General features: G+C 30.7%; 1 protein-coding gene across 2 annotated transcripts in view; it reads left to right on the top strand.

Annotated features, from left to right (window-relative positions):
* Positions 1 to 8,108, top strand: part of LOC125853552 (plant UBX domain-containing protein 2) — a 22,940-nt gene extending 14,832 nt beyond the window's left edge. The window contains exons 2-4 of one of the 2 annotated variants that reach the window (XM_049533268.1): positions 2,674 to 2,748; positions 5,969 to 6,247; positions 7,648 to 8,108. In XM_049533268.1, the coding sequence (XP_049389225.1) occupies positions 2,674 to 2,748; positions 5,969 to 6,247; positions 7,648 to 7,902 (609 nt within the window). In that variant the 3' untranslated portion in view covers positions 7,903 to 8,108. Of the gene's footprint in view, positions 1 to 1,758; positions 2,749 to 5,968; positions 6,248 to 7,647 lie in introns of those variants that run through there. The other variant, XM_049533267.1, reaches the window with a different exon arrangement.
* The last annotated feature ends 6,072 nt before the right edge of the window (positions 8,109 to 14,180 follow it).

The raw sequence follows: 14,180 nt of genomic DNA, 5'->3' as shown, positions 1-14,180 counted from the left end.
TTAATATAATCAGATAAAAATCAGCTTAAACATGTCTAAAGTCAATTACTTACATTATAAGTAAAGACAAATAAAGTAATCAAGAAATGGAGACGTGCATCCCTCGAAATTTTAATTTTAATTATATTTTGAGCTATAAATTCTGCATATGGAAATTTCCAAACGAATAATTTAATGATTCTTTTTAGTTTCTTATTTTATTATGTTTAACTTTATGTATTTCTCGTTAGTGACATTTTTTACGTGAACTTATAAATGTTAAAATTTTGATAATATTTTAGTAGAGTTTGAAAAAGATATTACGACTGATGAAATGGATATAAAAGGACTATTTTAGTGTATATTTTGATGATGTTTTAAAATAAATGTTATGAATAAAATACTACATAAATTTTGGAATTTATATTGTGAATGAATTATCTTACGTGACATTATGTGGAAATAAGTTTGTTTGCAACAAATTTTAAAGTGACTATAATTAAATTACGATCACAAAAAATATTCCAAAATTTATCCATAATTCTGTTGATCCCGTGATTCTTCTCTCATAAAATATTTATTCATAATTTGAGGGACGTTTGTGGTGTATTTCTCAACTTGGATGATTTGGACTTGATCTACATAATTTGGGGACCGTTAGTGGCGTATTTCTCAAACTAAGATGATTTGGACTTGATCTATATAATTTGAGGGTCGTTAGTGGCGTATTTCTCAAACTAAGATGATTTGGACTTGATCTACATAATTCGAGGGCCGTTAGTTACGTATTTCTTGAATTAATATGATTTGGATTTGATCTCTTTATGAATATTCCATGAGTTTGTGGAATATTTGAAATATTCGAGATCTTGATCTCTTTATGAATATTCCATGAATTTGTGGTGAAATTTTAGATATTTCGATCTCTTTATGGAATTTTCGAGATGCTTTTTAAGAGAACATATTACCATTTATATAGACATGAACTAGGGTTTATGGTTAAGTAGCCTTCAAGAATTCTAATTGGAATTGAACAACTTATAGAATCCAAATGTAAATTGAACACGTCTTGTAGAGTTCCACAAAATTTCAATATCTACAAAGTTATTTTACTCTTGATGTCTTTTATGAATTCAGGAATAGTTTGATCTATGGGATAAAAGAGATATTCGTATTTCAAAATTATATTTGGAATTTTATTATAATATAAATTTATTTTTACTTGAAGTTATTTTATGCCACTTCTTAAATAAAATAATTAATTCATAAATTATAATCTCAAGATAATTTAATTTGTATATAATTCGACCTCCGAATCACATATTCTGTCTAACCCCAATCTATTTTCCTCTTTGAGATGCCTTCTTCACTGATCAGGCAAGAAATAGAGTCTCGTCTTCCTTCTATGATTCCAAACTTTTGTCCCAAGAACTGATTCATTCAAAAACACAAAAAACAATTTTAAAAACAGAGACATAAATAGAAATAGGATTACTATTGACTTGTGATTAAAATCTGATTTTCTTGTCACTCGCTTACTTGCTTATGATTTTACCTCTTCCTTTACTAATTCCACCTGAAAATTCCCGTGTTTTATAGAACATTCCATCCAAACACGCCTTATTTTAAAAAAATCCAAAATCAGATTTCTTTATAATAAAAAAAAATAAAAATTCTTATTTTCCACTTTCTCATTGTTTTTCTTCTTCCCAATTTTCAACTTTCAAGAAAACCTAAGCTTTTTCCTTAGATTTCTCAGCCCTATAAAGAGATCTAAGGGAAAAAGAATTCCCTTATTCACTTTCTTGATATATACAAACACAAAATAAAAAACCCCATATAGATAAAGATTGATTTTTTTCAAGATTTTGATTTGATTTGATTGATTGATAGGTTTTAGCAAAAGGGTGTTCTTGAAAAATGGGTGATATGAAGGATAAGATGAAGGGGTTCATGAAAAAGGTCTCTTTTTCTTCTTCAGGTAAGTTTAAAGGCCAAGGTAGAGTATTGGGTAGTTCTTCTTCTTCTTCAGGGCCACCCCCAAATCATGTTAATAATTTGTCATCACAAAATTTACCTTCAAAGCAAAATGCAAAATCTTTGGCTCAAAAACCAAGTGATTCTGATCAAAGATCTGATCAAAGAATTGAGAATAAATGTGTTAATCATGTTAAAAAGAGTGAATTAAAGGATGGTTTTGATCCATATGGTGAATTAGTCACTTCTGGTAAGAGGAATCCAAAAGGGTATTCATTAAATGTTTTTGAATGTCCTGTTTGTTGTACTGTTTTTGGTTCTGAAGAAGAGGTTTCAAGTCATATTGATAACTGTTTAGCCTCTGAAGTGAGTAATTTGGGAGTTGAAAGTAAAGATGAAGAAGTTAAGAGTGGAGTGGAAGAATGTGTTAGTGTGTATGTTTCAGGAAAGCCATCAGATGGATCAGTGGAGGTTGTTGTAAAGTTGTTAAAGAATATAGGGAAGGAACCAACGAACGCGAAGTTTAGGAAGATACGGATGGGGAATCCGAAGATAAAGGAGGCTATAGGTGATGTTGTAGGAGGAGTTGAGCTATTGGAATTTGTTGGATTTGAGTTGAAAGAAGAAGGTGGGGAAATTTGGGGTGTGATGGATGTTCCTTCTGAAGAACAACTTGTTAAACTTCAGAATGTAGTTTCACTTTTGGAACCAAAGAAGGTTGAAGAGCTGGCATCAGCATCCCAAGTTAAGGCAGCGAGTGAACCAGTTGAGCCGAAGAAGATTGATAGACAGGTAGAATTCGTTCAGTCGTTTAGTTTCCATGTGCTCCTCAATGCCTTAGTTTACTAGTGCTTGAATGCTTAAAATCTTTATTATGACTGTATATTACTTTTCCTGATGTTTCAGCTATAAAATTTGCTTGGCATTCAATTATTTCTCTTAGTTGAACATGATGTAGCACCTTGGCTTCCCAATAAGTAAAGTCCTTTCTCATGAGAATTGATGAATGATGTTGTCATCCTGATATAGCATTTTAGTCCGTAACTTCTTAAAACATTAAAGGCTACTATTGCTTCTGGCCTGGTGTATTGATCAACTGGACATAATATGTTTTGAGAGAATGTGGATTGATGCTTAAAACTAGAATAGCACTTGAAATAGGTGCAGAAATAACACTATTATTCGATAAGTTGGTGGAGTAACAATGTTTTTATATGCTTTCTACAAATTCGGAAACAACTTGTCTATCTCTACGAGGGGTAAGGTATGCGTACACTCTACTCTCCCTAGGCCCCACTTGTGGGATTACACTAGGTTGTTGTTTCTTTCTTCCATGAACTGTTGGATTTGTTGACTCCATAATTTTTTATGCTTTATTCATAAATTAACACTCATGATACTTGTTCCTCTGAGACACAGATTGCCAAACGTGTATGGAAGAGATGAAACGATAACAATATGTTAATTACGTTATTGTTTCGTGTTAACATGTGTTTGCTTTAGAAAGGGACCCGAGCATCTAACTGGTGCTTTTCATTTATCGGTCCTTCTCATGGTTATCAGGATTTAGGAAGGAGAGCTATAGAGTGGTTGTACGGAAAACTGACATACTTTTGGTCTGAGTGAGAACTGTAATAAAATGACAATCTGATTAGCTTCTCATGGTTATCAGGATTTATTACAGTGACTGCTTACTTTACTTTCCTTTTTCAATTCTGATTAGCTTGTGTTTTTTAGGCTTTTTGTTTAAGAAGTGGGCTCACTAGCTAGCCCACATACACTATCAATTTTATTATAAAATGTTTGACCGAATGGGTCTTTGAAAAAAAAAAAAAAAAAGTAATAAAATGACAATCATAAGGTTCTTTTGAAGGTGAATTCAGTATAGGAGTGTCACTAAAAACATTGCCTCTATATGTATCCTGACCGATCAGTTTGGTTTAATCTCTATGTCATAGTTTGTTACATGCAGAGAAATCCGTAGGCAGAAAGAAATTAACATTTGCTAAGCTAGCTGTCCTAAGCATATAATTCTTTCGTTTAGATTGACAACTATAACATGTTTCTGTTCGCTGAAAAGCTTTAATCCTGGGCAATTACTTTGGTCAGGCTTCTTCACTAGAGATATTACTCTACCAAATGAATTGATGAACCTTTTCTCTAACACCATTACTAGTATCTCAGCATGTCAGATACCACCTGTTGTGTCGTACTTTTCTAATAATTTTCAATTCACCTACTGTGTATCTATCCCGTGAACACCGACCTCACTCTTTGATTTTACTAAAATATTTCTCTTAGACATCTAAAACAAAATCTTCAAAAGAGTAATCCAATGAGTTATGTTGAACTTTGTCGTGAAGTTATCACTTCATTTTTTGTGAAGTTGAATTGTGTGAAATCTATTATTTGGGATATTATAGAATCTATAAAATTGATGGAGCATGTCATTTATGTTTTTCATTCTTTTCTCAATCCATGATAAACATAAAAGTATTCTTTGATTCTCATCTCAACCAATAAGATCTAGGCTGTTGGAGTAAGTGATCTGACTCGGAAAAGATAAATTACATTTGAAGTTCCAGTAATTTGTTAAGGTGTTTTCTACTTCTGTAGTTCAAATGCTATTTTTAGCATTATGAACTGGAGTTATCACCCAGTCTCTTTTTGCCAAATGATACTCAGATTCTTGAAATATGATCATTTTCTGTATGCATGAATCTGTATCAGGACCCCAACTTGTTTGGGACTTGGGCGTAGTTGTATGAATCTCTACTAGGAAAGAAAGTTTAATGAGAGTATGCTGGATATTTCGGACTAAAATTCCTTTAGTTGCTTGCTAATTTCTTTATGTTCTCTTTTTCTTTTATATTGAACATAATGCTTTACATTAATTCAGGACTGTCTTTACTCATTTCTATTTCCGTCTTTCTGTTCTGTTCCTTCTCTTTGGTTCAAATGTTGTGTCTGTCTGTCTCAATCTAAGTTGCTCAGACTCAGGTGAGGGTATACGAGACAGATGCGTACCCGAAAGTTGGATTCGGAAAAATTTAAATTTTAAGATTCAGGGGTGTGAATCCGAGTATGGAAACGGGTGCGGGGATTCGGCTAAGTATTATAAAAGTATAGTTATAATATTGAATATTTTTAGCCGAATCCCCGCATCCGTTTCCATACTCAGATTCTCACCCCCCGAATCTTAAAATTAGATTTTGCCGAATCCAACTCTCGGATTCGCATCCGTCTCAGATACCCGAGTCCGAGCAACTTAGAATAATAAGGCAACAACACAGTGTAATCATGCAGACCTTGGGTGGTAGAGAGGTTTTTTCTCCTAGCCCCTTCGACTCAAGGAAAAGAAATAATGGAAGTGGAGTAGCTATGGCGAAGAAATAATAAGACGATTGTATTAAAATGCATATGTAGTGAATTGTCTTTTTGTGTTGTAATGATTTGAACAAAAAGGTAATAGTTCCAAATCCTTCTTCGATTTTGTTCTTCAGTGTCTGCATCAACGAATGATTCTTAAGGGCATAACCTCCTATGGTAACTGTGATTTTGAACCTGGGGGTTGGGTACATGATGTTCAGTTTGGAAAAGTGAAGTTGAACTTTTAATAAGTGGGCCAGTCTTTTGACAGAATTATACGATTACCTCATTTCTGTATTTAGGACCAGAACTACCTATGTTGTTCTTTACTTGTATGTTTCTTACTATTTATGGAATGATCGAACTTCGTGAATTTTGCTTTAGAATTAACTCGTTGGGTTATGTTTATTCTTCTGAGAAATGGAATGATTCAGTTGCCTCTATAGACTTTTATAAGATAGTGTCATGGGGAATAATACCAAACATTATCTATTTTAATGAATACGGTCAAGCTTAATTTTGGAAAGTTATATTAGCACTTTTTAGACTTTTGAAACAGCATTCTAATACTTATTCATATTACATTTTGTTCAGCAATCGCGCTATTTTCTACCTCTGACATTCTTATTTCTTTACTCAACAGATTAAGGTGTTCTTTTCTGTTCCAGAGAGCGTAGCAGCAAAAATTGTGCTGCCTGACTCATTCTTTAACCTCTCACATGAGGAATTGAGAAGAGAGGCAGAGATGAAGAGGAAGAAACTAGAAGAGTCGAAATTATTGATTCCTAAATCTTTTCGGGAAAAGCAGGCAAAAGCTGCAAGAAAGAAGTACACAAAATCCATTATCCGAATACAGTTTCCAGATGGAGTATTGCTTCAAGGTGTCTTTCTACCTTCTGAGCCAACTAGTGCTCTTTATGAGGTTTGTACTTTGCCTTTAATTTTTGTTATATTTATGGTCGAATTACTAAATTCAAATTGGGGATTCTTTTCAAAGGAACTTATGTTAGATTCAAAAGTGAAGCTTCATTTATTTCCAGAATACTAAGCGTAGAATACGTTAACTTTCCGAGAGCAATAAAAGATTCTTCACTGCCCCCACCCCATCCCCCGATATTTCTTAGCTCCTAATCTAAATCTTGTACCATTTGCGCTCTCCCTCTCTCTCACACACTTGATCTGTTATTGCCTTCACTCTGTTGAGTATGTCGAAGGATTGTGGCTCATCATTAGACATATACCAAGAAGAAGGCGATATAAATAAGCTTTGAGTTCTCAAAAATATCCGATACACGGTATAATAGCATTACTAAAGGCTTAAAAAATACAAGATAAGGGGTGTTGGGAGTCGATTCAGTTTCTTTCTGATTGCAACATACTCTCTTGCAATAACATGAAAATAGGAGACAAAAAGTGGTGAGTAATTTTACATATCAGAAAGAAAAGGTAGGATGGGGCACCGGGGATGAATAAATCCATACAAGGAAGTTCTCTGGTTGCATTACAGCATACCATTTGTATAGTTTAGATTTGGATTTGCATTAATCAACTATATTGGGCAAAGTATAGCTTATTTTCCCAGAAAAAGTATAGCTTACATAAAAAAATAACTAAAGCAGAAATTCCATTTTTTATATCTCCATGTGCAAAAAAAGTTAAAATGTCGAATAAGCTAGATATATTTTGTGAAAGAATAGTCACCCACAGCCCGACCCCAACTTGTTTGGGACTAAGGCATAGTTGTTGCTATTGTAATAGGCACTCACAACAATGTGAAGAAAAGCTCTAATTCTAAACCTGATGTTATTAGGAAACAAGAACAACAACCTTACCCAACTGCGAAAGAAGAAATGTAGAATAGCTAATATTACATGTTGTTTAGACTAAATATATTATTTGCTATGTTGCTTGAACTCTCCAAAATGTTGTTGCACCCGTGTTGGATCCTCCAAAAAATGAACTACTTTTGGAGGATCTAACATGCACCCATCAACATTTTTGAGGAGTCCTGCCACCATACCTGTTTAGGTGTATAGGACACATGGATAGTCCTAACTCAACATATAAGTGGAACTTTCCTAACCAGAAACGCGAAGTTGTATAAGTTACCCTTTTGTTAATGAATGATCCGACATTTTGTTTCCAGAGTAAATTTCCAGATTTATCGTGCAGTTCTTTCTTCATATCTATTGTTCCATGTGATGATTCATAGATAATCTACTATCTATGTATGTTCTATATTCCAGTTAAGTGTTTGTCGGCAGGTATACATTCTTTAGATTTTTCTTCCTCATATTTGGTTCTTTTATCTTTACTTTATAGTTTGTGAGCTCGGCATTGAAGGAACCAAGCTTAGAATTTGATTTGTTACATCCGGTGCTTGTCAAGAGGCGGGTGATTCCCCATTTTCCAGCTACCGGGGAGAGGGCTATAACCCTTGAAGAGGAGGATTTGATTCCTTCAGCTCTACTCAAATTTAAACCTATAGAAACAGATTCCGTCGTTTTTACAGGTCTTTGCAATGAGCTTCTTGAAATCAGCGAGCCCCTCGAGACTGGATCAGCTTCTTCCTCGTAAGCCTCTGGTTCGCTCTCTGGACGTCATAATTACATCGGAGACCAATAATTCTTGATTTTTCTGTTCTGTTTACCCTTTTTCTGCATATTCTTGTTTGTGGAAATGATAGTCTAACTGTACAGTACTGTTGTATTGTTTGATTGATAACATCAGTTTCTCATAAAAAATTGGTTTCAAATTAATTGAATGAATTAAGAAGTTGATAATTTTGATTGATGAAATTCAAGACAAAATCTACTTTGTAGGTGCTAAAATTTGCAACATCTATTTTTATTTTATTTTCTAAGTCTAGTATTATTAGTTGGTAGTATCGTCTTTTGTTTGGGAACAAGTTATCTTGAGATAAAGTTATCCCATTATGTATACAATCAAACGTAGGATAAAATATTCTTGCATTTTATTTTAGGATTATTATATCTTATACCTCACACTAAACGACTCTTTAAATTGCACCAATTGAGAGTCTATCAGAAACAGTCTTTCTATCCTACAAAAGTAAGAGTAAGGTGGTTTGCATATATTCTATTCCTTCCAGACTCCACTTATGAAATCATATTTTGATAAGTTATTTTTGGTATATTGATTAGGAAAGGTAAATTGATTTCCTTTGTCAACCCTTTTCCATCTAGTTCGTCATACTAGGCTTGTTCAGTAGTGCAATTTATATTTTCGTTATGATTTGTGTGTTACTGTACATGAATTTATTCAATGCGTACTCAAAGAATAGCACGTAGCTGCGTATTTGCCAGGGTGTTTTTTAAGTATCATTCAATGGAAGGTACAGTCAACATATTAATCAAAGATTGGTGGATATTTTTAATTGTGCATCCAGCTCAAATAGCTATATATATATAGTACAATAAAACCAAAGTTGAGGTCCAAAACCCATAAATTATTTTATATGCTTTTATATATAATTTACATAAATATTATAAGAGGTGGGAGCGGAGGGGTAGGAGTGTGGAGTTATGGGGGATGAGGGTTACGGAGATGGAGGTAAGTAGGTAACAATAAGGTGTATCGGAGGATACTCATATATAAATTCTCACATAACTTATGCACGTGGGAAGTTTGTGCCAATTGAATTATAGCCATAGACTATGTGTCGTGGGGGGCGAGAGGCGAGGGGCTAAGGGTGTGGGGTTATGAGGACGGAGACTACGAGGGTAAAGGTAAATATAAATTGCATTGAAGGATGAAAATGACAAATTCTCACGTAACTTAGACACGTATTACAAATTATAAAGACAAATTTATAAAACACATGGGAATTTTGTGTTCTTTTATACCAATTGCATTATAGCCATAGACAAATGATAAAGATATACCGACACTTGAATAAAAATCAATTCTTTAAATGAAATGTCATATTCAAAGCCAAATTTTGTGATACCTTCTTTTTTCTTTTAATTTTTTTTTTACATTGGAAAAAAAGTTAACAATTTCTTATAATCTTTCATAAGCTATATGGATAATTAAATTCGTCAAACGTAAAAAAATAATTTAAAAAAATTAAAAAGAAATTTATTTTTAAGAGTATACTTTTAAATGGATATTATTTATTCACAAAAAAAAATGCATATTTATTAGTCTTCCTTAGATGTGTATAATTTCAAATTTTATTTATAGAATTACACGAGTGTAGTATTATAATTTTCGATAATTCTTAAACATTCATAAAACAAAATTCAAAAAGATAAGTCTATTTTAAAATCGGAGATATGAGAGTAAGGTGTTTTGCCTAGCACCAGGCAAAGCGTAAAACATGATAATAGAAAATACATTTTTTAAAAAATATATAAAATAATAAAAATCAAAATATCCTAAATGTACGCTTTTACACTCAAAGTCACAAATTTTAAGATATACGTTATATGAATCTACGCTTTTTATTTATATCTCAAAATATCGCTTTGAGACTCACCACAAAAAGTCTTTTGAGAATACTAGTCTTGATATATCATAAGTATTATTAAATTTAACCTTTCTTGAATATATATAGGAGGAGACAAAAATAAATTATTGATATTTTGTACTTTGTATAAAAATGAACATGTATGTCACATGGAATAATAAAAGCTTCAACATTAATTGTAGGCATATTTGTCTAAATTGATTTGAGGCCTTCTATGTAACACGATGTGATGATGGATACTTTAGAGGGGACCAAAATAAAACTTTAATAGCGCAAGATTTTATTTAAAATCGAATAAATGAATAAATTAAATATTTTTTTTATTTTTATATTTAAAAATACTAGTCTTGATACTATTATCATTATTCGATTCGATTTTTTCTAGATATGGGGCAATATAGGGAAAAAGCGTTGCACCTTTTTTAAAAAAAGAAAAAATGTGGGAAGGGACTACGTGATGGATCAGTATCAAATTTATTAATAAAGTGAAATTTGAAAATTCATACATGAAAATTTTGTTTTAAATGATGTATGTTTATTCGAAATTTGATTAAAGATCAAAATACTAATAAAAAAATATGTGACTTAAGGCACAAAAGAGAATTGGATAATTTGTTTCATCGAAAAATTAGATGTATATACAAATATCAATTTTCTTAATATATATAATAAAGTAGAATCTTTTCAATGAAAATTATACCCCTATGTTGTTTCACTTATGTCTACCTATAAATTTAATGAATACACACTATTAAAACAAGCTATGTGATTGTTCTTGTGCTATGTTAGGTGAGAATTATTGAAATACTTTTATGTTATATATGTTCTACAAAATTTAAATTTGTCTTTAGATGATTCATTTTTTGTACTCCAAGTCATAAATGGAAGGCATAGTAAAGTTGGGGGATCAAAAGATTCATTTTCATAAAAGAAATAGACACACAACGCCTATATTATTATGTTGATTAGCAGAGGAAGAGTTAGAATTTCGACTTTACAAATTTGGATTTAAAAATAACAATTTCAAGTGTTAGTAACTGGATTCTAGACGTAATACTTATTTATATTTTGTGAATTTCTTATCATAAATATATTGTTTGAACAAATGTTACTTATTCGTCGAAGACTTGACCTTATATAAGAATTCGAAAATCAAATTAGAGTAAAAAGTTAGTAAATATAGTTAAAGGGTAACACATGATAACATAAAGTAAAACTATCATTATACAATAATAAAAACATGGTTTATAGTAAAAAATACTTTAAATAATATTAGAAATCAAAGTTAATATCCAGAATGTATGTTTTTACGTCTGAAAACTTACGCTTTAATGCTCAAAATTTACATCTTAAATTTTACGATGTACGCTCCATATATCTATGCTTTTTATTTACCCCTCCAAATATTTTTGATATGCTCACTTTAATTAGGATTCACTCCAAAAAAAAAAAACACTTTCAAATACTAGTGTTGATACTATCATCAGTAAAAAGTACTAGCGATATTTGTACTTTGCATAAAAATTAACATTGCATGTCACATGGGATAACAAAAGCTTCAATATTAATTGTAGGTATATTCAATTTGTCTAGATCGATTTGGGGGCTTCAATGTAACACCATGTGATGATGGATACTTTAGGGGGGCCAATAAAATTGCATGCAAGATTTATTTGGTAATTGAATATATTATTATAATAATAAATTATATATGTGTGTGTATGAAGGATCCTAATTTCTTTTTAAGGGTGTAGACTATTTAATATTGAAATGAGAGTAGAATTAATATGTAAAAAAATTGAATTAATTAGATTTCAATATGAATATCAAATACTGAATGAAAAAATTTCAATATGAATATCGAATTCTAAATGAAAAATAAAAATAAAAATATGTAGAATCCATATATAAGCAATAGGCAGCATAGGGAAAGAAGAATTACGCCTCTTTTTCAAATAAAATTGTGGGAGGAGAAAATAATAATAAATTATTGGTCGACAAATCAAGTAGAAGATGAAAGTTCATGTAGTCAATCAACTGAGTTACTAAGATTCTCCAGAAGCACTATATTTAAAAATTAATCAACTATACAAAAAATTTGATATTTTCAGATTTCATCGTGAGGCTATATTATAAATGTTATTATTATTATTATTATTATTATTATTATTATTATTATTATTATTATTGTTATAAGCTCGACCTAACTTGTATTCGAGCTTCTACCTCCACCCTATATCTTTAGAATTGTTATTGTATTGTTTGACCAAACACGTGAAGGAATAATTAATTAGTTAGGCATAACTAATCAATTTTTTCACATAATTGCGTGTAAAGCTCAACTTTCATACCACCAAACGCCACGTTCTTATTTTAAAATATTTTATTTTAATAATGCAAATCATTTATTTAATGAGGTTAAGTTAAAGTAACAGGTGATATAACATGGTGTCACCCAATTTCAAACAAAAAAAAATTATCATTTTTTTAATTAAAAAAAGTAGACACAAAACTTAGGTAAATCAATAAATGCATTAGTTGCATATGTGTTGCATTATGAATTCATGGTTATGCAATAATCTGGTAAAATTTATTTGTATCGGATGTTTATATTAATTTAGTATAATTTATTATAATTGAGTGAATTTTATGAAGTAAATATATATATATATATATATTCTAAAAGGATTCTTGAAATTTCTAACATTACTAAAATCACATAAAGAATCTTTAACGGAATAGAATGGAAAATACAAGAAATCTTGGTCCAAACAGGAGCAACAACCAACCATGTCAAGGGTATTTTATTGGATAGATTATCAATCTACAAAGGTACTCTTTATACCTACAAAACTTTTGAAGGAAACAACTTTAGTTGTATAAATATGGAAGATTTGCCATTACAACTAGACACAATAAGAATAACAGCCTCATACTCCCATGTTATATTACAAATCACGAAAGTGATCATACTTTAATCTTAGGAAACATGTTCCTTAATAGTCTAGAAGACTATAGTATAGGAAAGAATGGAATAGAAATAAGTCATAAAAATGAAACTTGTTTCATACCAAAAAATGCCTAAAGAAACATCTTTATAAGGTATCAGTTTTCATAGAAATAACCTTCTATGATACTAAAATAACAACATGTTGTCAAATTGACAATGGATCCGAAGCTAATTTGGCAAAATCTTTTTTAATAAAAGATTGGGATACCAACAAAAATAATATATCAATGATCGAAATTACAGGTAATAATGTCTCAGTGAAAGGAAAAAGTAGAAATAATTTTAGGATAAAAAACTGTTTCTATAAATAAAATATTTGCCTATGAAACAGATTTATTATTGGGTAATGATTTTCTCCAACAATTTCAGGATTATCATCAGACATTATATATGATAAGCCTTTAAAACCCCTTGCAGACATTTCATCAAAGTCCCAAGAAAACAAAATCCATATAGTCTTGAAAAAGATAATGAAAATTATAAGAGAAAGTATTTAGAAAATCTAAGAAAAATCTCTTATAAATGTCTTAATCTTGAACAGATTAAAAAAAATCTACAAGAATCTTATGGTGAAAATTCATTAGAAAAATGGGAACGAAATCAGGAAAGGGCAACTTTAATACTTATAGAACCTAGTGTGAATACTTTGCAAAATAGAGAAAAAGTAAGGACATTAGCAAAAGAGCAACTAGAAAAATTACAAATTTAAAAAATGAGTTTTATTTAAAAATACACTTGTGAATTCGAAGAATATTACTACAAAATATTTGATAGTAGCAAAGAAATGCAACCATAGCTTGAAAAATACTATAAAAAAATTGCCAGACTTTTAGGCCAAATATTTTAGAGAAGAATATGCAAAAGAAAACATAGAAGGAGATACTCTTGGACAAATAATATCTTTTCTAAATAATAGGCTTGGACAACTTTGTAGCACACAATATACAAAGAAAAGCCAAAAGAATCAATACCTATATATATATATTATTTAATTATAATTTAGCAAATGAACGATGGATTCGAACATATGGTTAACCAGAACGTTGCTTCTTTAAGGTTTTTGCATTTTTATTTAATTAATTTTTGATTGTTATCAAGATAATTTATTTCGGTTTAGTTAGAGAAAATAACTGTTAATCTCAATATTAGTTTATCTCACCATTTATATTGAAATGGTGAAATTATTATCTCATGTTAAAAATGAGATAAGATAATCTCAATCCTTATATATCTCATCCTACATACCAAATGATTAACGATTATGATCCGTAAATTATTTTTTTTTTAAAAGTTCTTATTACCTAATTACTACTAAACTTTTTATATATATTTCTTCCAGCATGATTAACCTTC

Source organism: Solanum stenotomum, chromosome 1 (genome assembly GCF_019186545.1).
Source record: "Solanum stenotomum isolate F172 chromosome 1, ASM1918654v1, whole genome shotgun sequence".
NCBI lineage: Eukaryota > Viridiplantae > Streptophyta > Magnoliopsida > Solanales > Solanaceae > Solanum > Solanum stenotomum.
This window is presented reverse-complemented; position numbering and strand designations above follow the sequence as displayed.